Source organism: Spea bombifrons, chromosome 3, assembly GCF_027358695.1.
Source record: "Spea bombifrons isolate aSpeBom1 chromosome 3, aSpeBom1.2.pri, whole genome shotgun sequence".
Taxonomy (NCBI): domain Eukaryota; kingdom Metazoa; phylum Chordata; class Amphibia; order Anura; family Pelobatidae; genus Spea; species Spea bombifrons.
In genome coordinates, this window is record NC_071089.1 from 113,788,766 (window position 1) to 113,816,121 (window position 27,356).

The 27,356-nt window shown below is 39.2% G+C and overlaps 1 protein-coding gene across 1 annotated transcript; it reads right to left on the minus strand.

Moving 5' to 3' along the window:
• Window positions 1–1,111: 1,111 nt before the first annotated feature.
• LOC128484147 (astacin-like metalloendopeptidase) lies at window positions 1,112–8,094 on the minus strand. Its single transcript, XM_053460467.1, has 13 exons — window positions 8,026–8,094; window positions 7,865–7,886; window positions 7,575–7,628; window positions 6,909–7,043; window positions 6,695–6,812; window positions 5,918–6,096; window positions 5,402–5,483; window positions 5,196–5,323; window positions 4,926–5,035; window positions 4,444–4,669; window positions 4,187–4,305; window positions 3,704–3,926; window positions 1,112–1,125 (listed from the first exon to the last, which is right to left on the minus strand). The coding sequence occupies exons 1-13, from the start codon at window positions 8,092–8,094 to the stop codon at window positions 1,112–1,114; spliced, it is 1,479 nt and encodes a 492-aa protein (XP_053316442.1).
• Between the last annotated feature and the right edge of the window lie 19,262 nt (window positions 8,095–27,356).

Sequence of the window (27,356 nt, forward strand, 5' to 3'; positions counted from 1 at the left end):
AGTTAATGTGTTTGTGTGTATAATAGATGTATAATTGTGGAAGGGCAAAGATGGCACTAGCAGGAGGTTTGAGCCTTGGGGACCAAGATGGCACAGGCTGGGTGTATATGGGACAAAGATGGCACAGGCCGGACTGTTTGGGGACAAAGTTGACTTGTGCTGGGCTATTTGGGGACAAAGATGGTAAATCTTATGTGTGTAATCTGGGTGCTGGCCAGGTTCTATGTGGACAGCGTGGACGCCAGGGCTGGCTTTGGGGTGTGCAACCTGTGATCTATGCCTGTAATTTAGGGGGTTTTAAATATACCTTTTAATGGCGTGTTTTTATGTGAACTCCAATTGATCTTTACCTGCAAAGCTGGGTTTTTGTGTTATTCTGTAGATCCATATCTGCAATGCTATGTTTCCATACATTATTTATGTATACCTGCAAATACAGGGTTAATATGTCTTATTCAGTTGATTAATACCTGCAATGCTGTTTCCATGTATTTATTTGATCTATACCTGCGATGCTACGTTTCATATATTATTATTGTATACCTGCAAATACAGGACTTGTATGTCTGATTCTGTTTATTTGATATATACCTTCAGTGCCGAGATCACAAGTGAATTTCAATTGATCTGGGTTTGTGTGTTGAGCTATACCCGCTATCGGCAGCAGGGACTAATATTTATATATATATATATATATGGGCAGCAGGGGCTAATAAATGGGTTTTAGATATTTGGACAGGGGCGCAATTTCAGTGCTTGCCATAGGCGCTGTTTTCGGTAGATATGCCTCTGGGTCTACGGGGTCTGCATTGGCGGCAGGTATACTCTGAATGTTGCTCATTGGCTAGGTTTGTCACTTCATCCATTATTTTAGTTTTTCACACTGGATGTAATGATTTGGGTAAGATCCAGACAGTAGAGCTAATTCATTCCATTAAGGCGGATTTAGCAATAGCCTGTGTGTTGTTTAAAGATGTTGTTATTGTTTGGTCCGAGGTAGTGTCCAGGACAGTATGTAGGGAGTCGCCAAGCCTTAGACCCTTGGAGTGTTGTAGAAAAAAAATTAACGTGGCAGTATCCAGATTTGTTTCAAGTATTGGTGGTGTAGCAATTAGGCATTAGGAGCTGGAAGGAGACAATACAGACATCATGAGGAATGGTGGGATTCACTTGTCAGCCATCGGTTTGGACATATTTAACACAGGCCTTCAGCCAGGTATCGAGAGGGCGCTTGCTGTGTTGGGACTGCGCCACCCCGTGGCTAGTTGAGGTGCCCCTGAGCGGCGGTGGAAGAATACCCACCTCTGGCCATTTGGAATGGTGAGAAGTCGAGGCTGCGTCTGTATGGGCTTGGGGAGGTGAGTCCAGCGGGCGGCTGATGGCACCCGCTGGGCTAGAACTCTTGGTTATGTGTGTGTTGAACCACCTGCTAGGCTTAATGGCTAGCAGCTGGGACGTTGGTATGAGGTTATGGTTTTATATTCTTAGGCTTGGTTTCCATTTGGGTTTTTTTTGCTAAAAACGCCTATAAAAACGCCAATAGCGCCACCTGGCATTTTTTTGTGAAAAACGGCTGCAGCCAGATGTTAGCTGTAATTCAATAGGAAATCGCAAAATGCCATTTCCACTTGGCGTTTTTCTGTTTGGCGTTTTTTCAGTCCTCTTTGGCGTTTTTCTGCTTTTTTGGGCTCTGTGGCAGTTTTTCAAAACTGCAGCATGTTGACACTCTGGCGTTTTTTGCAAGAAATCTTGGCTTTTTTTCTCCAATAGAAGTCTATGGGAGAGAAAAAACGCCATGAAAAAGCCATGTGGGTTTATTGCCTTGGCGTTTTTTATGGCGTTTTTTCCACAGTTACAATGCAGAGGATGGACCCAGTATCTGTGTGTCCTAGGAGAAATAGGCTGAAAACAAACAGTTTCACACAAAACAAAGTCCTGGACTGGTTCATATTGAATTTTACACCATTTGGAACAAACATGCCATTACAAACAAACATACGCGACCGGATCCTGCGTGCCAAAAGCAACAGCAAACAATTTGCACCATCATTTGGGGCCAATCTTCCCAGAGGAGCAGACATTCGGAATAAAGGATGCCTTACAAACCACAGAAAAGAGACAAAAGGGTCCGCCGGGGCGTTTAAGTAGAACTCTACCAAGTAAATGACATCAGGAGAGGGCAGATACTTGCCATTTATCCTAATCCCTTTTAGCTGGGTGAAACTTCTAACTTGTAAAGGCTGGAAAAACTGCCTAAGGTCAAAAAAAGCAATTTCCACAGAAAGGCTAAAACGCCAGAAAAAACTGCAGAAAAAACGCCAAAACGCAGGTAAATGCAGCGGCAGTTTTCTTGGCAGTTTTCCTGGCGTTTTTCATCAAGAAAAAAACGCCGGACAAAAACCCAAGTGGAAACCTAGCCTTACAAAAATACTAGTTAGGGAAAGGCATGTTACAAATGCAGTTATTATTTTATTTAAAAGGAATGCTGCTGAAGAAGATGAGGGACAATAGTAAATGCTGAGTAAAATAACTTTATTCCCAGAAACACAACATACAGTCAGCATCGAACATTAATGCAAGCAATATCTAAAGCTTTACTTAAACACTGATTTAAAGTTCCTCCAACCATCAGGAATCCCTCATGATATAATAAGATCTAAGGAGGGTGTGTAGAACATACGACATTACAAAGAGAAATAAAGTAGGTATAAGAGAACTTGTTTTGTTTTATCTTGTTAATAAACTCTATTATAGGCCTGTCCTAAAACAGACAGTCCATCGAACCTCAATAACAGATACTAACACTAGTGGCGAACATGGAGTAACAAGTGATAGAGATAAAAAATGGCATCAAGCAGAGCCGTCTCTCTATACAATGAGGTCTGGATCAAGCTTCCTTCCCATAGACCTGTGGCCTATGTGCAGCCACATTAACCCATCCTCCTTTGTGGTCTGCATGCTGCCCCCTGCTGGACACAGGTATATAATATTATATCCCATGCTACGGGCCTGCAGGTGGGGCGCAGACCACAAAGGTGGAAGTGTTAGTAGGGAGATCTGTGTGTGAGGTCGCTCAGACCTCCATCTGCCGACTGTGGCCGCTGTTTCTGCGTCCCAATGGAGATCTACTAGGGGTCCCTAAGCCGGACAGCAGATCCTTTTGCGTAATGTTAATGATTGCCCTGACAAGTAATTCACAGAAACTCAACTCATAATATTTACAAAATAACACAGCATGTATCTACATTTTAACTTTGAACATCTTCAGGTGGCTCAAGGGAAATCTTGCTTCATCTTCTAGATTACTACGGAGACACTGCAGGATAGAGAAGGAGGTTAATAATACCGTCACTGCATGTTATACGTAATGCGATATATAATTTGACATTGCTTATTATTTTTATATTATCAGCCTTATATTATATTTTAAATGTTCTATAAAACACTAGCCCTAGATACAACATATCATACCATAGAGCACCCTTACATATATCATTGCTCCTAACATCAAGATCCATGTAATAAGTGTAGTTAATGTAAGTTTAGTCTTGTGACACTAATTATTTTTTTCTTTTTGGTTTTGAAGCAGCCAAGAGTAAAATAAGTAACACAAAAATTTAAAACATCATACGATGTCTTCCAAAACCAGAAACTTCTGGGATTGCTGCTTGGCTGTGATCATTACTTCAGTCCTCCCACTTACCAAAGCGATAGGACGCCTTGTATCCATAGGAGTTTTTCTGGTCATCGCTGTGAAACTGCAATAACATTACATTCCCAGAAGACACCAAAGCCGGAGGTAACTTCATCCCACAGAATTTGCCCAGGGCTGGGGCAATCGTAGCGGCTCCATCCGTGACAATCAGGTAGTCTTTGGAACAGTTTATGGAATCCTCCATATAGAAATAAGAGAAGGTCAGGGACACCTAGGAGAGAAAGACACAGTCCTGGTTATCAGAGAACATTTCAGAGACTGATTATGAGTCTATAGAGGAGAACATAAGGGCTTTGATGGACGTTCAATCTGTGTGCAGACTGACAGCTCATGGTACAGAAACTCAAACTATTTTTCCCATTCTTATTAAGCAGAAAGGCCCATTTGGACACATTACACGCTATCTAGATTAGGCTTTGATACAGCCCAGGCTCCATGTAATAACTTTTGCTACTACAGGTAATATGTTACCTTATATCCCTGCGGGGCTATGATGGAATATGCAGCATCCACATTGTTGGGGTAGAAGCCTCTGACCCACGGAGAAATCACAACCCCGTTATCATTGATGAGGGTCTCTCCATAGGTAACTGTGAATAACAAAAACCATTCAGAGCAAAAACATAACAACTTGAGGGTTACAGAAGAATAGATTCTGCAAAATAATGAGAACAGATATTTAGTTTTTATTTTTTCATTTATTATCAGATACATGAAAGGGGCCTTACCGGTATTATAGGAGGCGCTGAATCTGCTCAAAGCCGGCTTCTGGCTGCTCACGAGCTCCACCAACATCAGGTTTGTAGATGAAATTAAAGGTGGGAGTATTTGAAATCCACAGGTATTATTCAGAAGAACCTCATCAGATTTATAGCCGCCATCATATACCTTAATGTAGCTTTCATTACAGCCGACAGAAAGAGGGATGTTGATGCCGCTGAGCTGCAGAGAAACCTGGAGAGAAAGAAAAAACAGATTGAAAAACAGGGTAAAAGAAGATCAATATCCAGAAACACGAGCTACATCTTTCCCACTGCCAGTAAAGTGTAATCTACTTCTAAAGCAAGAAACGTAGAGTTTGACAGAAGAGCCATTCAGTCCATCTAGTCTGCCCGATTAGGTGGCAGTTTTCTAATAACTGTCTCTATAACTGTTTCTTTTTTAGCAAATAACTCAAAAAAGTCTGAGTTTTGCCCAGTTTCTTATTAACCTTGTTATTTTGAGTTTGAATCAACCAAAGACAGCTGCCGTCCTGACCGAAGGAAAGACCATCAGCGGAGAAAGATCCTGAAGGGTCTGTGAACTTTGTCCGGCAAAGATCTGAAGAAACAAAAAAAAAGTGTAATAGAATTATACAACTTTGCAGAGGACTCAGCATGTGGACTATTACGGAGCGGGTGTCACATATCCCCTTATAACGCACACAAATTAGCAGCACAAATTTTAATAACAATGAAAAACTTAAAAAAAAAAGACTTACTGCACTTATAGAGTTTGTTAATCTTCATCACATCAAGGTGGCTCATTCCAAGCGTCTGTCCGATGGGCACCTTGGGGTCAGGTTTCGGAACTATTGTGTTTGTTCCAGAGGGGTTGGAATAAGCAGTGCTATTGGGAGATGAAGACTATTAGATATGGAGCAAAATAAATTGGAATAAAACAGTCTTGATACAGAATTCTACTTGCCTTGGGTAGTGCATTATTGAGCCGTAGTCATAGGGAAGATCCAAATTGTTGGAATCTCTAATCTCAAAGTTGGGATGATTTACTGCGAACAGACAGACAGATGAGGATGATGAGACCAGACCATGTTAAATCTATCTAATATATTTAGTACCATGTAGGATAAGAAGCCCAATGTCTATAGTCAATATTCCCCAGTGGATAAAACGCTGAATGAGAATATTCATATGACATGTCAGAGATGCAGCAAGGTAAGAATGTGGCTTCCTATACACATATTGTGAAATTGGGATTTGTATTATTAAATGGATTTTTCATTTTGTAAGACCTATTTGTGAAATATTTGAATAATGTAACCATTCAGAGGTTGTCAATAATCCTTACTGCCCCGCGAATGCCCTGTAAGGCAGTGATCTCAGCCGTGGAAATTCACTTTTTGTGTTTTGTGTGTTCTCCACCCTCATAGTGATTTGATTGTCTCTGGGTTCCGGGTTGTACCCGTGTGATCACATCTCTCACCTGGAAGAATGTTTTGCCACAAGATATCTACGTAGTTATTCCTGTCGCTCCTGGAGTGCTCATGAATGAAGCCCAGCGTGTGCATCAGTTCATGCTGGATGACGCCGGGGTTCATGCACCCGTTCTTATTGAGGCTCACAATCTGTTTGCCACCAATCTTGGAAACATACGACCAACACCTAAGGGATTGTAAAGTTTGGTATAAATCATAATGAAAAAAACACAACACAAAATTTCTTCCCATCCCCGGTGCTAATAATGGTTCTAGGAGGAATATTGGAAAATTGGACTTTTTCAAGAGGACTTGCACAATGCTGTCTGTATTCTTGCATTGTGCTTTTTTTTAGAACCCTGAGTTTGATTCAATGTGTTTCCCCTGAAAGGATTATAATATCACTGGTAAACTTTTATTTGGTTATTTTCTTTAGATGTGACTTTTGGATTTCAGAAAATGCTTTTGATGATCTGGAAGGACCCAGAAAACATATCCAGTTAAGTTGCTGTAATAATGCTAATCATCAGAAGTCGTTTCCTATTGATTTCAGTGAAGTGTTATATGAAGAGTTTTAGTATCTAGAATCAAAGATCTCTGTTCAGGGTTTAGTCGGGTAGTTTAAACCAAACCATACATTTAAACAAATTGTTACCAATTAATGTTCAGTGGGGTCATTGAATCAAGCTCCATATTACCATCTAGTTAGGCTCTTCTGGTTGGCCCTGGCTAAATAGTTTTCAGAATTAGCAGCCTGGGGACACGTAGAAGGTGCTGATACTCACCCAGATAAAGACTCTATACTGAGATAGTCGGCTTCTGAGCTTCTGCTGACAAACTTCACGCAGGTCATTGTTTCAAACTCCTTGATGGCGTCTGTAATCAGCCATTTGTCTATATTAGCTGCAGACAGAAAGATCACGTGAGTTTCCTTAACATGAGAAAGCGACCTTATTACATGAGAATGAAGCCGTCTGGTCAGTGATGAGCATAACTTACAATATGCAGAGGAAAGAACATAAGGGACGTAAACCATCCCGTTCTCGCAGGTATCCCACAAACAGCCGTCACATTTGGTGGTGCTGCGCACGATATTGTAGGCAATGTCTCCGTCTCTTAGCGGCTTGGAGATCTCTGAAAATAAACAGGAGAATAAATCACACAACATATAAATCACGTATGAAGGCATTGGAGGGAGGCCTCTCTTTTAGTTAATCAAATAATTTGTTTGATCAAGGAAGCTACAGGAGCTTTTACCGGGCATCAGATAGTAGGGGGCGATGTAATATTCAGACATTATGATCACTTTTTTAATTACGTTAACAGAATAATGGTTGTCCTCTGAATTTGAAGTTAACTAACTTTAAAAATTAAAAAGTGAAGATTTCAACTTTATGCACAAACAATGGCAGCTGAGAAAAACAAATATATATTTATATATTAAAATAGTTTTGCAATGAATGTTTCGGATCTAATAATCTCAGCATCCAGTGTAAATTTCTACTGATTGGATATGCTAGTGGTTCCTATGGTGATAAAACCGCTTTTCTACACAATCCCCTTTGTATCAGGACTGTATTAACCAACTTCATTTTGGGTGTAACTCCCCTTGTGTTTTTGGTCATACACATGACATCATAACCATCACATTTCAAGAACTCTCACCATTATTTAGAGCTTCTATGCGTTCGAATACAGTTCTGTCATCTTGTTTCGGGTCTGTAATGGATTCCGAGAAAACAAAGATTAACAACATTACTGAGACAGGAGGGAATCACAAGGACAAAAGGCCAAAAGAAGCTTCATTATTTAGGAAGACCGGAGGAGAACCGGGTTGACTGAGTTCAGCCACCATGTAAAGTAAACGTCTCAGAGACAGAAAGAAAGTTCAACAAGAAAAGGCATTAGTATAATTGTATGAAGCGGATAGTAATAGTTATTGGTTTAATACGTACCGCCGTCAGAGTCCGGATTGACCTGCGGGAAAATAAAGACACATCAATGAAGGCGGCATAAGGGCAGAAATCATTCCCCAAACACAAGCAGACGAGACAGAGGCGCAGAGAAGAGAGACTGTTCAATAGAGTAAAGATAAGACGGGGTCTCAGCTACTTACCTGGATAGGTGAAGCCAGACAAACGGCCCACCCAGCTGCGATCAGCACTAGCACCGTGGACAGCTCCATTGTCACTGTGTGTAGGAATTCTCTCTAATGAGACAGAGGATGAGGACAGATAGATATATAGTCCCCAGGGGGATGAGACCGACCAATCAGCAGGCAGCCCCGGGACGCCACAGGGGGTAGAGTACCGCCCACTTTACAATCAATTGGGATTAATATTTTTAAAATCTTTTTCAGGTGACCCTCATTACTAAAACCATGGGGGAGGGGTATTTATTTCTTCAGATCTGAAAAAGCAGATTGGGAAATATAAAATAAATCTGAAGAAAAATCTTTCTACATAAAAATAGTGTCAACCTTTCATTTTATTTTGGGATATTCAATGATGAACGTCACACACAAACACTTACTATGAATATGTATAGACTGAAATGTGGAGTTCTATTTCTGTAGTATCACTATTTCTATATAAAAATTATGCTTTATTGACATAAATCACGAGTGTGCTCTCTTTCTTAAATCTTATTTGTTCGGCCAGATGATGCTCCCACATATATTATTATTATTATTATCATCTTTTATTTATATAGCGCAGCGCTTAATACAATGCATATATTCAAGGGGTCTGACAAGATGAGAACTGGCAGACTAAGACAAACCGATACATTAGGTGGAGAGGCTCAGCTCGCAAGCTTACAATCTAGAGGGAATGGGGTGACAAACATAAGCACAGAGAAAGGGTGAGAGGTAGTGTGGGGGGGTATAAGGCGTATAAGGAGAGATAGTGTGGTGGTTGTATGAATGACAAGGAAGTTCTAGCAGCTAAGATGGCGCGGCTTCTCTGAAGAAGTGGGTTTTAAGATGTTTCTTGAATGTCGGGAGGGAGGGTGAATGCTGAAGGTTCCTTGGGAGTAGATTCCAGAGATATGGGGCAGCTCGAGTGAAATCTTGTAGACGGGAAAAGGAAGAGGTGATAAGTGAGGAGGAGAGCCTTAGCCCACGGGAAGAACGTAGGGATCGAGTAGGAGAGTACTTGCTTATGAGAGCAGAAATGTATGGAGGAGCAGTACTATGGAGAGGCTTATATATAAGTCATGGAGGTTGCGCGCATGGTTACTTATATCGTGTTTATATATTCACTTCTTTACAGATTTATCCTGTGTGTCGGAAGACACTGCACCAACGCATTGAGTAATGAGAGATGTTTACCTGAATCACTTACACTTGCATTTTATTTATACTTTGATTTAGCCCAACTCTCTTACTAAATAATAATATGGGGGCCGTGACTTATTATGGGTTTTCATGTTCTCATTATATTTCAGGCCATTCCTTTTTTCAGTTTTTGGTAAATTCCTGATTTCTAGATTTCAGTGTCACTAGACACTAGAAATGTTCTAGATTTTGGGTCTGTGTAGAATATTCAGTGTCGGGGGCCGGCTCCATCAGTCTGTTCCTTTGTTAAAGGTTCTTGCACGTGTGACCGGGAGATACTTAAACTACGGGAATAACGGGACTTTGGGAAGCCGTTGCATTTGCTGTACTGTAGGGAAGGTTTCATAGCCAGGAGGCTCAGATAACTGAAACTCACGTCTAAGGAAAGTCTTCAAGAACAGAAAGGGATTGATTAGCAAATCTATGAAGATTATTTATATGTAGATAAGACGACCCCATTAGGATCCCGTTAACTATCTGCCTATAATAACAGGTGTCCTCATCAACTGCATTAACTTCATAATGGATTTCATTGATGGTGTTTAGTATGCTCTACATTAAGAAATTGTGATAATATAGTAAAAAAAAAGATAATAAGAAGCACCTTACAAATAGTAGTAAACCAGATATATTGAAGGCAGCCTTTTCAGTAAAAACTTCACTGGGGTGTTTTTTTTTATAAGAAATGTTCCAACTGACTCTAACTCATGACTGATTTATGGAAATCGTTCTGAAGATCCCACATGCTATTAGTGTCGTTAATCCATAAATGTGGGGGAATCATTATATATATATACATATATATATATAGTTTTAACGATGAAAATATTGTAGAATGCTTAATACAAATGACTACTATATAATAAATCAAGTCTTGGTTGGACCGCGGGAATTAGCATTGGGTTTATAACAGTATACAGGGAACGCTTAATATTCAGACTTAATATTTATGACTTCTGCTAGTAGATCTGGTTTGGACGATTAACTCATTACATTGTAAATAAACAGATACTTACAGATAATTACTAGGAACCCCCTGATAGTCTTATAGACCAGGTGGATAACATTTTATTCACAGAGATCCAATACAATTACACGCAGAAATCCAAATAACCTTTGGCATTTTTTTTTAGGAGTTTTGTATAGTTCATCAATTTTTTTTTGTTCTTCTTACCAAAGAAACATAGAATTGAACAGTTGATAATAGCCATTTGGCTCAGTTTGTAATCATGGGTAAAGATCCTGATGTCAATTACAGAAGAAAAAAAACTTTTTTGAATGTTTGAAAACGTGGTGAAGAAATCCAGATGTTGGGTTGGTAGTTTTTTTTTTATTCATTTACTTTATTGGGAGAATCTTGACTTTTGCTAGGGCCATTGCTACTGGTTTAAGGTGGTAAATGTTGGGAATTTGAGTATGTACTGTATCTAGTATGAACACCACCATCCGAAACCAGCACAAAATGGGTTAATCAATATAACATCATCTCCCCTTCTGACTCAATAGAGAAATACAAAAATACACAATATAAAAAATATCAATAAATACAAATGAGAATCAACTTAAACACTGAAATCAACTGAGCTGTAAATATTTTGGTCCATATATTGTACCAAAAGTCTTTATTTCATATATATAGGTATATATATATATATATATATATATAAAAGCTTATATTATTATTATTATTAATGGTGAGTCGGTTTAGCTCATGTATAAGATCTGAGGGACGGGGTCCGGATGGGTCTGGGGTCAGTTGATGCACCAGAGGCTGCATGTATTAAAGGAGCCTTTTTTTTAGATAATAGTGATAAGACAACACTTATTATTACATTAGAGAGATATAACATGATGAGAAATCTACATCTCGGTCCTCATTCTCTGAAGGACCAGTTGGGGGCCCTAAGCAGCTGCTCACTCTGCATATGTCATAATACCACCTCTGAGGTCGCATAGGGCACCAGCTGCTTCACCCACCTCTCCTGGGTAAGAGGCTTCTGTACCAAGTCAGGTGCCAATAACGTGAGAATGATGGCATTACTGCAAATGTAATTACAGTACAATTTAAATGAAAGCCACATCTTAGGATAAGGCTGCGAGTGGAATTCCTACTGAAATCAATGGTTGAATTGCAGCCTTATATGTTGACGTCACATAACTCTTTGTGTAATTGATTGTTTTTTGACATGCATCAATTAGAATTGTGCGGAATGTATTAGAGTTCTACAATATACAGGTTATGAATTGTATTCAGTGTCACTAACTGCCTTCACTCCATTCATTTTGCTAACGGAATGGGTGTGTGACAGAAAGAGCCTCTAAAATGTTTTTTTTGATGAGGTTAAAGAAGGTTTCTCGTGGGGCACCCTTGATAGAAACTGTCCACGTTAAGACTCATTAACCTGTTGCGCATAATTACCTTTAATGGCCTCACAATGATCCTTTAGCTCTCTGACTGTTATCAATGACAATGCTTTCCCCGTCATTGCATATGCAAATACCTCATATGTCTTGTTAAGTATGGAACTTAAAAAAGAACTTGAAAAGTATCACTTTCCCTTAAGATCCAGAAGTCACATCAACATCTCACTCCTTGTAAAGTGTTCCAAGCCATTCCGAGAAAGAGCTTCTCAATATGGCCGTTGGTGCACCCACATATAGAGAAAAGGGAGTTTGTTTCTAGCATAACATCAAATTAAACTACCTTTCTTCTAGGATTCTGAGGTTGTCTTCAGTTTTTCTTCCCAGACTGGGAAGATGAGGCTTTTCCTCATACTTGATGAGTAGAAGGGGTAAATATTCTACAATAAAGGATAGGTGGGACTTATTTTGCCAAAACTCAGGTTGGGCCTTATTTTCTAATCTCTGGGTAGGTGATGCTGCCTGGATTTAGTTCGTTTTAGTGTGCCCAGGTCCAGACAAGACTACTTATTTGAAGGGGTCGTGTAAATACTTGGGACGCAATATGTGTTGGACATAAGGAAATATTGGCCAAATTTTAAAATAGTTTGACCAGAAGTATCTGGGGTAACTGGTAAGTCTGCCCCATTCAGCTATTATCCCACCCCTAAAGTCTTGGAGCACTAGCCATATGCCTAGTCTGTCCTGTGGGAAAAGCTAACCTGCGAAGTTTAGGTGATACACAGGGTTCTAGTTGGAGATCACACTAGGCGATCTATAGTGGGCCAACATTGTGGTGGTAGGCCGTGTGGGGCTGTCATATTTATTAAAGTTTATTGGGGATCATGAAATGGGATATCTGTTATGCAGAACTGCTGCAGAATTTACAATTCCAACTAAAACAAATATAAGCCCATCTTATTGGGATAACTATATGGTGCAGATGGGAATCCTTCTTTAATCACATTCATGACAGAGTCCTATATGATGCCAAGCGTATTTTCAGTATTTAAAGTGTCCCAACAGCTTTCATTTTCCTTTTCAATAAATCCTGGGTTTTTCGCTAACCAGTTCGCTAAATCTCTGGATAATTTCAGATGGAGTTGGCAAGATTTGTGTATTTATATACATTATATGGACAAAAGTATTGGGACACCTGACCATTACACCAACAGGGACTTTTATGACATTGCATTCTAAATACATAGATATTATATATTTAACGTCGGACGAGAAGGCCCGGCTCGCAACACCCGTTCCAGTTCATCCGAAAGGTGTTCGATGGGGTTGAGGCCGGTCAAGTTCTTCCACCTCAAACTCATCCAACCATGTCTTTATGGAGCTTGCTTTGTGCGCTGGGGCCCAGTCATGCTGGAATAGAAAAGAGCCTTCCCCAAACTGTTCCCACAAAGTTGGAAGAACAGCAGTCTCCAAAATGTGTTGCTATGTTAAAGAGGACATACCAAGACGTTTTGGACAACATGAGTTCTTTTTTTTTTGATGAATTTTACAAGACTAATATCAATAATGAATATTTGCTGACTTCAAAACAGCTCTAAAAATGTAACAATATAAATCTTGGGATAGGCATTAGGCGGGAACTGGTGTCCATGTCTTCACCGACGTTCCTGCTCTGGATGTTAAATACTGAATAAGCAACTGCTTATTTTTTGTGTTTTCTCGGAGTCTGGGTAGCATTTCTGGGTGATCCTGTGGGTTTCTGACCCTTTATGAATTAGATTTCTACAATAATACTTTAGTGAATGTCTTGTTTTTCCAGTTAATAGGCTTTCTAGACACTTGATGTAGCAGTGCTACACAGAAAGACCATCTCCCGAGCGTCTACAAACAGGGTATAATGTGTGACGCGCCTCTTCAAACATTATTTTGCCTCTTTTTTGGAACCTTTTACTGTCGCCATAAAGGTAAATGTTGGGCCACACGCTCTTCTACACGTGCAGGAGCCTTGGTTCTGGTGGTGAGACGGTTTGCACCGCTTAATGTGAGTATGAGTCAGTAACTTCAATTGTACTTACTAAGGGTCTATCAGCAAAGCCATCAGAGAGATTCTGTGGTTATCAGCGGATGGCCAATAGACCCTTTATACGGGAAGCACGTAGAGTCAGGTGTCTTGGCAGGGCACCCTTTTTCACGCTTTTTTGTAGCAAATAAAGAAATTATGTTTATGTCTCCCGATTTCCAATATATGTTTACTTCTGCTGGAAAAAAAAGTATGTATTCATAAATGTACATAAAGGGTACTTTACATCTAAAAACCAGTGCTATGTTTCACTTAAAAAAAATAAGAGTTTAGGAAATAATATGTATAGGTTGCCTATATTTTTAATTATTCAAGCATTTTGTTTACATTCAAAGAGTCATTTTAAAATGTAAATTTGATATTTTTCCATAAATCGAATAACAATTGCTAGTAACAATTTGTACCTCAATGATGAAGAGCTAAGAGTCTAGGAAACGTCTCATTCTGTGGAGTTTTAATCAAACATACAAAATCGCAAGGATTCTGGACTTGATATTTGTAGATGTGTTTTTATTGCAATATGATACTGTAAAAGTACAGCACTTAAAATCATCATAATGTTAATGTCGCTGAGGAGGACACTTGTTAGTTTAAGCAGATAGTTAATGGGATCCTAATGGGGTCGTCTTATCTACATATAAATAATCTTCATAGATTTGCTAATCAATCCATTTCTGTTCTTGAGGACTTTCCTTAGACGTGAGTTTCTGTGATCATCTGAGCCTCCTGGCTATGAAACCTTCCCTACAATACAGCAAATGCAACGGCTTCCCAAAGTCCCGTTATTCCCGTAGTTTAAGTAACTCCCGGTCACACGCGCAAGAACCTTTAACAAAGGAACAGACTGAAGCCCCCAACACTGAATATTCCACACAGACCCGGCCAGCGAAATTCAGATATTAATTTTAAAAAAAAAAGTAGAATACAAAAGTCTGAAAGATAATGAGAACATCAAGACCCATAATAAGCCACGGCGCCCATATTATCATGTAGTAAAAGAGTTGGGGTTAAATCAAAGTATAAATAGTAAGCAATTCAAATATAAATCAATAGCCAAGATGACTCTGATCACCATCTCTCGATACATATGCTTTGGGACCGCTTGCTTGTTTTCCAATTCATAGAAAAATCTGTAGTGGGGTGAATATATACATTACTTTTCAAAAGTTTGGGGTCACTTAGAAATGTATTTGCTTTTGAAAGGACGGCGTTCATGATTTTTAATGCAATCTCTTCATAGGCGTACAGAGGCCCTTTATCACTCCCATCACTCCTTTATCACTCCCATCACTCCTGTGTTCCAACGGCACGTTGTGTTCGCTGATCCGAGTTTAAGTTTAAAAGGCTAATTGATGGTTAGAAAACCCTTTTGCAATTATATTACAGCCAGAAATTTTTTTGTTTTCCATTAAAACAGCTGAGCGACCCCAAACTTCTGAACATTAGTGCATGTATATATATATATATCAGTCCCCAGTTTTGTGCTTTCATGAGATAAATCCTCTTTATTCAAGTATATAAGTCATGGAGGCTGTGTGCGGGGTTTACATCTATTATATGTATATACAATACCGCTCAATGTACTAACAGAATTACAAAAGGGGTTTCTAATCATCAAACTAGAACTTGGATTAGCAAACACAACGTGACACACAGCAGTGATGAATCACCGATTATCGCAAAATAAAATGAAAGGTTGACACTATTTTTATGTAGAAAGACTAATCTTCTTCGGCTTTATTTTATATTTCCCAGTCTGCTTTTCCAGACCAGTTGAAATAAATATCCCCCCCCCCATTGTTTTAGTAATGAGGGTCACCTGAAAAAGATTTTTAAAAAATTAATCGCAATTGATTGTAAAGTGGGCGGTACTCTACCCCCTGTGGAGTCCCGGGGCTGCCTGCTGATTGGTCGGTCTCCTCCCCCTGGGGACTATATATATATATCTGTCCTCATCCTCTGTCTCATTAGAGAGAATTCCTCCACACAGTGACAATGGAGCTGTCCGCGGTGCTAGTGCTGATCGCAGCTGGGTGGGCCGTTTGTCTGGCTTCACCTATCCAGGTAAGTAGCTGAGACCCCGTCTTATCTTTACTCTATTGAACAGTCTCTCTTCTCTGCGCCTCTGTCTCGTCTGCTTGTGTTTGGGGTTTGGGGAATGTTTTCTGCCCTTATGCCGCCTTCATTGATGTGTCTTTATTTTCCCGCAGGTCAATCCGGACTCTGGCAGCGGTACGTATTTAATGGTGCTATCCGTTATTGTTGAATTTCTTTCTGTCTGTATGATACCGATACTTCTTCTCGTCTTTCTAAACTAATAATCTACTTTACAGAGAGGGCGGTAGATAAATGGGACAGCCTCCCAGGAGAAGTGGCGGAGGCTAATACAGTGAGCCAATTTAAATTTGGGATAGCCATAAAGATATCCTGACTATGGGACCGGGCCAAGGACTGGTTGGGGTTTGAGTTCTTACATGAAGAATGGGTAGACTCAAAGGCCAAATGGTTCTTATCTGACATCAAATTCTACGTTTCTACTTTAGGGAAAATAATTCATGGCTTTTTATCATGTGATTTCCTCCTGATTCAGTAACGTCTTTAATGTTTATTTTGATGACAGAACTGTATTTGAACGCATTGAAGCTCTGAATAAAGGTGAGTGTTCTTAAAATGTGCTTCTTCTTACATGATGTGTGTGGAAAAGTGATTCTGTGGCAAGTGGTCTTATCCCCATGGCAACCACTGGAATGTCCAATCTGATTTGCTGATATAAGACCAGTTTTCCGACCTTGCTCAGGAGACATTTTTTCTGTATAACTCTCCATGCTCCGTGTCCCCCCGTGTCTGCCCTTAAAATTGTCTTAATAAAAGCCAGTCGGCGGTAAGCAACAGGTAATTGTCCAGCAACCTTAAAACTACAACTCCCATGATTCTCATTCAGACATAGGTCTTGACGGCCCATTTCTGTTTGTTGCGCTGGCTGAGCATTGTGGGAGATGCATTTCCACAACACCAGAGAGTTACTTGAAGACAACCCTCCCTAGTAATCGTATTACATAGAGATACAATGACATAATAATATTGTATTGAAACTGCGCTGTAAAATAAATTATACTTGGCCTGTTAGAAAACAAAATCTTAAATACAGTCATTATAACGCCGGATACAATATTCTGAGCACAATCCTTTCCCATTGATCATAAAACTCCGATGGCTTCCTGTCTTGGCATTTTTTGTTATTTTACTTTCTTACTTGACCCTTAAACTTTTATAAATACTTTTTTTTTTCCGATAGCGGCAAAATTTTATTTCCTTGTAACGTTATATAGAAATGTATGATTCCAGGTTAGTTTCAGATGCAAACCCCCTACACTTATAGAATTGTCTGACTGCGTCGGTGTTTGAATGTGTCGCTCAGTCTCTTGCAGAATGTTTCTAGATGCTCCATACCGTTAGTAAAATGTACGCAGCTTACTATGTGCCATAAGACTGACCTTCAGGTCGGTTTATACAGAACTCTCCTGCTTCGCTCCTCAAGCTCCATGTTATGTGATTTATTCTCCTGTTTATTTTCAGGTATCTCCAAGCCACTAAGAGACGGAGACATTGCCTACAATATCGTGCGCAGCGCCACCAGATGTGATGGCTGTTTGTGGGATATCTCACAGAACGGGATGGTTTACGTCCCTTATGTTCTTTCCTCTGCATATTGTAAGTTATACTCATTACTCACCAGACGGCTTCATTCTCATGTAATAAGGTCGCTTTCTCATGTTAAGGAAACTCACGTAATCTTTCTGTCTGCAGCTGATATCGACAAATGGCTGATTACAGACGCCTTCATGGAGTTTGAAACAATGACCTGCGTGAAGTTTGTCAGCAGAAGCTCAGAAGCCGACTATCTCAGTATAGAGTCTCTAAATGGGTGAGTCTCAGCACCTTCTAGGTATCCCCAGACTGTTAGTTCACAAAACTATCTAGCCAGGGCCAATGACCCGAATGAATTTTAATTGGAGTCTTAGGACCTTCTAGGCGACCTCGTGCTGATAATACATTCCAGGAAATTTAGAATATGTCTCAGTCTGAAATAGTTGGTAGCTAGATGACATGATTTTGTGTTAGTTGTTTGATTGTTGAGCCCAGGGGTTCCTTAAAAATGAACTTCATGAATACAGAAAGCATCTAGAAAGAACTGTAAAAATCATGAGTCCTCCTAGAACCATTATTAAGGCTGGGAATATGTATTGGCTTCCTGCCATTGTCAAAATGTTGCCTTTTTCTTCATTGTTTTCCAACATTTATGATTCTTCCACTTATTCCTTAGGTGTTGGTCGTATGTTTCCAAGACTGGTGGCAAACAGATTTTGAGTCTGAATAAGACCGGGTGCATGAGCACCGGCGTCATCCAGCATGAACTGATGCACACGCTGGGCTTCATCCATGAGCACTCCAGGAGCGACAGGAATAACTACGTAGATATCTTGTGGCAAAACATCCTTCCAGGTGAGAAATGTGAACACACGGGTACAACCCGGAACCCAGAGACATTTAAGAGACTATGGGGGGGGGGAATATACATAAAACTAAGCAGTGAATTGAGTCCTGAGAGGATGTTGTAAATACATTTCTTATATATTTTAGTAGACCAATCTTTACAATGTAACATAAAACTTCCAAGACCTCAGAAGCCCTTTCTTAATGTGACTACGGCTCATTAATGCACTACCCAAGGCAAGTAGAATTCTGTATCAAGACGTTGCAACATAGTGTTTTATTCCAGTTGCTCTTGACCCATTTCTAATGCTCCGTATTTCCCAATAGCTTTGCTTTCGCCAACCCCTCGGGAACAAACACAATACTTCCAAAACCTGACCCCAAGGTGCCCATCGGACAGACGCTTGGAATGAGCCACCTTGATGTGATGAAGATTAACAAACTCTATAAATGCAGTAAGTGTTTACTCAGTTCAATGTCTTGTTTGTGTTGTGACTTGGAAATATGAGACCTTATAAAATATTTGCTGTTTTAAAATGTAATCTTTTTATTTTCTTCAGATCTTTGCCGGACAAAACTCACAGATCCTTCAGGATCCTTCTCTGCCGACGGCCTTTTCTTCGGACAGGACGGCAGCTGTCTTTGGCTGATTCAAACTCCAAATAAAAGGGTGAATATAAAATAATCTAGCTTGATCAAAAATATTCTTTAAAAACTATAGTTAAACTAAATTAATTACTATTAACGTAGTTTAAGTGAAAGGATACGATGACCGGTTTTCTGGATTCATAAATTAACAGAAGGCAAAAACTGGCTGGTTTTGTGGTTGTTTTATAGGGACCGGTCCAGCGAGTGGCTGCATATCCCGCATGGATGTTTAAGGAACGGTTAAAATGTTGGTATCAGTAATGCTAAGAGGCTGATCAATCTATTGCATGTAAAGTTTTAGTTACTAGCAACAGACTTCACCATTTTAACCTGAAAGTTCTAGCATAATTCAGTCCCGTACATGGCGTTATTTACAGTGACCTTCATGTGTCTTGTGTTTTCCCCAGGTTTCTCTGCAGCTCAGCGGCATCAACATCCCTCTTTCTGTCAGCTGTAATGAAAGCTACATTAAGGTATATGATGGCGGATATAAATCTGATGAGGTTCTTCTGAATAATACCTGTGGATTTGAGATACTCCCACCTTTAATTTCATCTACAAACCTGATGTTGGTGGAGCTCGTGAGCAGCCAGGAGCCGGCTTTGAGCAGCTTTAGCGCCTCCTATAATACCGGTAAGGCCCCTTTTCTTTTTTCTGGTAATAAGTTAACCATTGAAAACGAAATAGATTTTTCTATTATTATGTGAAAATGAGCAGAATTTCCAGAATTTAGTAATTTGGAAAACATGTCTTTAACATTGGTTTTTTTTTAAATAATTTTTTAGATAATACCGGTAGTATTTAATAATTTTATACATTTTAAAACACATCGTAATGTCCTCGAATTTCCTTATCACTCTGTGGAATATTCTGTATTTCTGAAGTATAAAAGAACAGGCACCGTTAGGTCTGCAAGATGGTTCATTCACGAAACAGACTGCAGGTTAAGATGCAAAACTTCCATCGTAAGTGCATTATGAAAGGCACCTACACAAAGAAATCTCACCTTTTTAACTATAATGTAGGATCAATTAAATTAAGATCATTTATCACATATATATAAGATAATATATAATATTATTGCAGAATATGGTAATATTTTGAACCTTGCATGAATCGTGCGTTTCTCCCGTATGTCTTAAACTGACCTTGCATTTCTTTTCCCTTAGGAAGCTAAGTAAGGATATGTGTATGCTATATAACAAAATAGTGGGCAAGTATTCATTAATATTTTTTTATTCACAGTTACCTATGGAGAAACTTTCACCAAGGATAACAGGATAGTGGTTTCTCCGTGGGTCAGAGGCTTCTACCCCGACAATGTGGATGCTGTATATTCCATCATAGCCCCGCCGGGATCTAAGGTAACATATTAATACAAAAAAATGGATATTACCGTATTAGCCCAAGAGGAAAATTAGTTTTTCGTCAAGGTCTTTTCTTGGACCATTGTAGAAAAATGTCCTCCCCTACATCTTGTTGGATTTATAAATGTTATCAGACTAAGGATTTCAAGGTAAGATTTTAACACCAAAACCAAAATACTAATGAATCACATGTAGGAAGCTCCGTGTCGAAGCATAATCTAAATAGCCTCCGATGTGTCCAAATGGGTCTTCCTGCTTTATGTTGATTTTCTGTACCATGAGCTGTCAGTCTGCACACAGATTGAGCGTCTACCAAAGCCCTTATGTTCTCCTCTATAGACTCATAATCAGTCTCTGAAATGTTCTCTGCTAACCAGGACTGTGTCTTTCTCTCCTAGGTGTCCCTGACCTTCTCTTATTTCTATATGGAGGATTCCCTAAACTGTTCCAAAGACTACCTGATTGTCACGGATGGAGCCGCTACGATTGCCCCAGCCCTGGGCAAATTGTGTGGGATGAAGTTACCTCCGGCTTTGGTGTCTTCTGGGAATGTAATGTTATTGCAGTTTCACAGCGATGACCAGAATAACTCCTATGGATACAAGGCGTCCTATCGCTTTGGTAAGTCTCACCAGTTTCAGGCTATATGATGTGTTAACCTTATTCCTTCCAAGTTTATTGTTACTCGTGGGTGCCTTCATACTAGAATATAATATAATATAATAAGTATAACCAAATGAAGCTTTTTCATTAAGCGAATTATCCAGATTGAGATGTTAGTATTTTAGTTGTAACGGTGTTTGTCACTGTGATCTAGAACAGTATTGTAGCTAGAGTGTTTTACATGTAGGGTATATAACATGGATAATACGATAAGAATTCTACCCAAGGATTTTCAAGGCTAGTATTTTTCTGATATAGTTTAGGGTTAAAACTACATCTGGTGTCGGCACTAACCCTTTGCTCTGTCCCGCAGTGACTCCATCGTGATCTAGAAGAAGGAGCGAGCAGATGTCCTTTGACCAGCCTGAAGACATTCAAAGTTAAAATGTATATACATGTAGAGTCGTTCTGTAAATATTGTGAATCATTTGTAATTAGTCGTCTCAATCACTTTTAACCCATTGTATGCCATTAGTAATGACATCTGTTGTTGAGGTTAAATATAATAGTCTGTTTTAGCACAAGTCTGTTAGACAGGGGCCTATTAACAGAATAAGTTCTATCTGAGACAATTTATTTCTCTATACGTTGCCCCCAATAGTAGGGGTGAAAACAACATTAAAATTCACAATAACATTTACACTTATTAAGACACACAGGTTGAGTAGGTGAGGTGGCCCTGGTCTTCCAAGCTTACAATCTATTTTGGCATATGTTCTACAAACCCTCCTTGACATTTAGTTGGTACCATATGGGATTTATATCCGTTTGAAGGCATTTTTAATCAATATTTTAAGCTACGTCTTAAACGTGATAAACTGAATGACCTTTTATGACTGTATATTTTGTTGCTTTGAATAAGGTATATTAGTTCTAACTAAATAATTACTTTTGTCCCTCAATTCCTTCATCTGCATTCATTTTAAATACAATATTGTTTTTTTATTACCTTATTGTAGCATTTTTTGATTCTAAATACACTGTACGGATACACTACCCGAGTTTGTTGCATTATTTAAATGAACATATTCATATAATGCTGCATTATAGTGATTCAATGAGATACAGATTTTGAAATTCAGTAGCCTAGGAGTGCATATGATGGCTGGGGTGTCCCTTTAACACAATCATTCTATTTTGTGTTATCATATTATTGCTAACACGGATTTATAGGAGACCTCAGCTCCATTTCTCGTCTTAGATGTGCGTACCTCCCAACATTTCAAAATGTGAAAGAGGGACACTTTTTTTAAAAAATCTCGCGGAACTTGCAAATGTCGGACTTGCATCGCCACTTGCACAGTCATGCATATTAAAAATAACCAACACATTGAATTGAATTCCCATAAGGCTCAGCCAGACATACTACTTCCATGATGCTGGCTGAGCGTCATGGGAAATGCAGCAACAGTAAAGCTGCAGATGCTAGCTGTGAACTAAAATCCCTATGATTCTCAGCAAGCCACGTGTCCACCATAATGCTGGCTGAGCATCATTGGAAGAGTGGTCCACAGCAGCAGAGTTTTTTCTTTTATTAAAAAAGGTTAATGCTAGCCTCCCTCCCAGGACCCCTATACACTGCCTTTACACACACCTGCCCATAAACACACATATACACGTACACTGCCCTTACACGCACACATATACACGTACACTGCCCTGCCATCAACGAATGAAGTGCATTCTGCAATTCATTCGTTGATGCCAGACCAGCCCCCTGCCGGCAACCAATAGAGTACCTTCATGGCACCAAAGCATCTGCTGCTGCTGCTGCGATGTGTTTCGGTGAACCCCCTGCCGAAACAACCAATACAGTCGCACACACGTACCTTCATGGTGCAATCCGAGGTGTACACAATACACATTGCCATAAACTGAGGGCCAAGTTGCTCCGAGCAGTTGTCTTGTCTGAGACAGCAGCATTGGAAAAGGTGAATGATTTGGCAATTGGCGACCCGCTCACCTGTAAGTTTGGGGGGCATAAGACAGGAGGATCCAGGTCCCCTGAAGCAATGCGGAGGATCTGGATCTTATTCTCATAGTCAGACCTATTTTAAGTCTGATTATAAGATGGCCCCGATTATAAGATGAGGGGTATTTTTTTTGGTCTTATAATCGAGCAAATACGGTAGTACTTTCCCCGGCTTAGGTGAATCGTGTAGATGTGTACCTGCTGCCCGGACAACACACCAGCAGTCAGAAGTGCCGGTAAGTTTGGGGGGTGTTAAATGGAGGGCATAAGACATTTCTGCAGGCAGAGCGCTCTATGAAATGCCTTTTAACCCCCTTAATGCCACTCTGCCTCCAGAAATGCCTTCTGCCCCATAATATGCCTTTTAACCCCCTAAATGCCAGAGTGGCATATAGGGGTATAAGGCATTTCTGGAGTCAGAGTGCCACATAGGGGGTCAAAAGGCATATCATGGGGGACAGTGGCATATAGAGGGTTAAAAGGCATATCATGGGGCACAGTGTCATATAAGGGGGTATAAGGCATTTCTGGGGCAGAGTGGCAAGCCTGGGGGCAGATGTGCATAACTGGGGGGGGCAGGTTGGAAAATAAAAGGAAATAAAAACAAAATATTTTTCTCAATCATAGCTTTTATTTAAAAAAATATAGTTTACATGAATTAACATTTACTAGTAAAACTTTTTTCCTATAGGGTCATCTTATATTCAGGCTTTTTCTTTTTTTCATAAATTAATATTCAGATTTTGGGGGGTCATCTTATAATTGAGCAAATATGGTACATTACAACTTTTGTTTTTCTCTTCATTATTATGCTTTTTGTCTGCACTGCTATCAGTGCCATATGAATAGAAATCATTTGGTCATCTATCTGATATGTTATGGATAGCAGAGGTATGATGGTGGCATCACTGTGCTTACATTATAGTCTATTTATTTTTTTATTCATTTTGATAATTTTGGTATATTTTATGTTTTTTGGGTTTTCTTTTTTACGGAATTGACATTTTGTTCCGACTACCACATGGACTACCACACTGTTTGAGATGCGCAGGGGTACAACTGTGCGTTATTAGTTGATATATCCACCGGTACAATATGTATGGACCATGATATATTCCATATACTGACCCAAATCATGGAACAACAAATAGAAAGGAACCCCTGAATAGCCCTGTTAATCAAACTGGTGGAGAGGCTTTCCAAAGTCAGTAACACATTGAGTGAATATGTCTATTTAGTAATTTGTGCATTGCCAAGCCCTGGGAAACAGACAAACCAGATACTTGTCTGATTCATCTTATAGTGGATAAACCACATGGGACATGGTAGAGTTAGCAGCACACGATAAGAATACCCAGGAATCCTTAGAAAAAGTCTGCAAGATTTTATGGCTGAACCTCTGAAGATAATCTGGGCGGTGAAGAAATAAACTACAAGTCAGGGAAAATGACATGAAATGTCAATAATAAGAATATGAAAGAGAGAGATAAGTGAGATTGTTCTTTACTCCCTTGAATTCATTTCTGATCTGTATCCTCTTTATGGTCTCAGATACTGAAATAACCAGAACAGCTGAAACGTTGTTACTTTGTTACCTGTGAAGCCTCACAGAGAAGGAACATGAATGGCCACTGAACAGGGGCAAGCAGAGATAATAAATACAACCCCAACCCCCCAACCACCCAAACATTTCATCTTAAAGACATTCATATGAAGCCCAAAAGCAGCTGGCAGGGAAACTTTTAAGCATCCAGTTTTACCAACTACCAAGAACATCATTCCCGTGAGCTGAAACGCCGAAAGCGTCAATTATTATAATATATTATGGACACCATTGACTCTGAATTATTTTGTATGATAGCTATAACATTTTTCTCTTTATATAGATATATAATTATATAGCATATGATGATGATGGTGAAAGCAGAAATTGTAACAAATGAATTACTGATATAACGATATATTTTATTATTCAAAATGAGAATTTGCTGCTTCCTGTGAAAGAATGTATATAACCCTGTTGTAAATAGTAGAGATGCAGGAGATTTCTCAGAATATAAAGGAAGAATCCTAAATATATCCTGATCCTGTCCCATTTGGAGGCCAAAACTAAGATTTCACTTGGACCCTACATGTTACACGTTGTCTTCTTTGCATCCTAAACAAAAAAAATGAGTTCCCTTTCACAACGGTCAGCGGTAAAGTCCTGGCAAACGCATCTCCTTCCTTCAAACCGGTCAGGACGGCGGAGCGATTAAAGTGAAGGTCGTTACAGCTGCCTCTAGGGTGCTGGATGGGTGTAATGCAGAACCGGTGGAGGAAGCCGGTTATGGATGTTCAGTTTTATAGATGCTGCATATAAGATATATATAAACTATAAATAGTGTGCGTGTGAATAAGATGTATATATACAGTATGTTAGTACATCATCTCATATAAGGAGACATTTATATTTCCACATAGACCCATCAGACTGATGTACTTACACAGATTGTAATATGAAGATGTTGGTAAATGCATAGAAGTGACTTAAACGCTAATGAGTACTTTTCTTCCTAAAGTCTGAAAAAATGCGCATGTTCTGGGCAAGGCTACATTCCCTTAATGTATTAACCTTAAAAAATTCTGCTGTGAGGCCGTTCTACTTGTCTACCACCCCCTAAGTAGATTTTCTGTTTGATGATGATGTTCTGCCATATTTGTTAAAATATATACAAAAAAGACAAAATCAATGAGAAATCTTGAAATTCAACACTTTATTTAAACTATAAATTACCCAAGGCTTCCTAAGCCTTACCTGCTGGATAAACTTGCATTGTGTGCTGACATTGTCACTGTGCTGTAACCTGCAGCTTTAGTGAATAAGTCACTTAGAGATTAAAAGTCTCCAAGGTCTATGTAACAGTCCAAATAGTGTCATTTGATTTCTGTGTCCAAAACAGCTCTACAGTATCTCATAACTTTATCATCATCATTATCACCACTATCATTTTTTTAAAATATATTCTAAGCTGTGTGTAAGAATACTGAATCATAATAAACTATCTCCATTTCTTCTGCTGTATTAAACATCACCTCAGCACTTATAACTCCTATTGCCCCCAGGCCTCTCCTATTATATTTTTATTTACATGGCATATCCATATGATGTTAACATGGGGATCCTCATGCACCTCTGTGGGGTTCTAACCAATTATGACATCACTTGTTTTCCTGCTGATGTGTAACCGCTGCCACCAGACTCACTATCTGTTTATCTGAGGAGACAGCAGAAGCGGTTTTCATAATTGTGTGAAAAATGTGGTTTAGCGCCATCAGCATTTCCAGGATGCCTCCAGAGGCCGGGTAAGAGAAGAAAGGGTTGCAGGGAAATATATTTTAGGATGGTTTTTGAATCCTGTGCTGTGGGAAATGTGTATTCGGGGCACCATTTTTCCATCAGAATATCACTTGGGCAGATAAAATACATCTTTATTTAGCACATAATATGAGAACTCCATCACATTTTAGTTACAGAGCACCGGCAGGTTCTGTGGCATCAGCACACGTTGAATCGTTTCAATGGGTTTCCCCACAAGAGATAATTGGGACAGATGAATGGGACAAACAGCGAGTGACGCGAGTCCCACCATCTCTGAAACACAAATTCATCACTCATTCTTTTTTGTCACTAATGGCAGTAAAATATATAAACTTTTAAATGAAGGCTTTGGTGTTTAGGCAGATAGGCTCGATGTTTGTTGTACAGAACATGGTTGCCATAGCAACAAATGGAATGTTCCAAATGATATGGCCATTCCCATCGCTGTTATGGTTATAAGACTGTTTTTATACATAACCCTAATTCCTTCATTATTAAGGCTATGGTGTTCCCCAAAGTCTAGATATTTCTTCTATGGTTGTTCAACCCTGATCCCCTATTTTACTTTTAGTGCACCCCACAACAGATAGGGATTCTGTGTTATATGAAGAAGCCAACAAACCATTTCACACTACAGAAGATACAATAAAACATATAAGATAACATTACTTATTACATGACAGCAGGGGTCATTTTCAGTATTTATTGTTTAGGTTTTACTTATTTAAAATGTTGAGATCTAAGCGGTCAAAAATGTAACTATTCCAATGTACATATAGAGTAGATCCAGGCTTACCTTGTTAGTTCTTACTAAATCCATAAGGCTCCTTTTATGGCTCCATCTGAAATGCTAGAGATTTCTTTTATGGTTGTTCAACCTTGATCCCCTTTTTTTAGTGCACCCCACAACAGATTCTGTGTTATATGAATAGGCCAACAAACCATTTAACAATACAGAAGATACAATAAAACATAAACTAATACATTATTTACTGCATGACAGCGGGGATAATTTTCCTACATACTAGTCACCTGACCTAATATATCAGTTGATATATAAAATGCATTCTTGTAATGGGTTCATAGCAATTATTTATACCAAGGACTATACAATATTATTCTATTCACTAATTGTTTTGTTTTTGCCATCAATAGTGATGCTAA

Excerpts from the sequence above, each read along its gene's own strand:
- LOC128484147 (XM_053460467.1), bottom strand. The coding sequence starts at position 8,094 with ATGGAGCTGTCCACGGTGCTAGTGCTGATCGCAGCTGGGTGGGCCGTT. Across the intron at positions 7,887-8,025 it reads GTCTGGCTTCACCTATCCAG|GTCAATCCGGACTCTGACGG; the intron begins GTAAGTAGCTGA and ends ATTTTCCCGCAG. Across the intron at positions 4,670-4,925 it reads TTCAAACTCAAAATAACAAG|GTTTCTCTGCAGCTCAGCGG; the intron begins GTTAATAAGAAA and ends CTTTCTCTCCAG.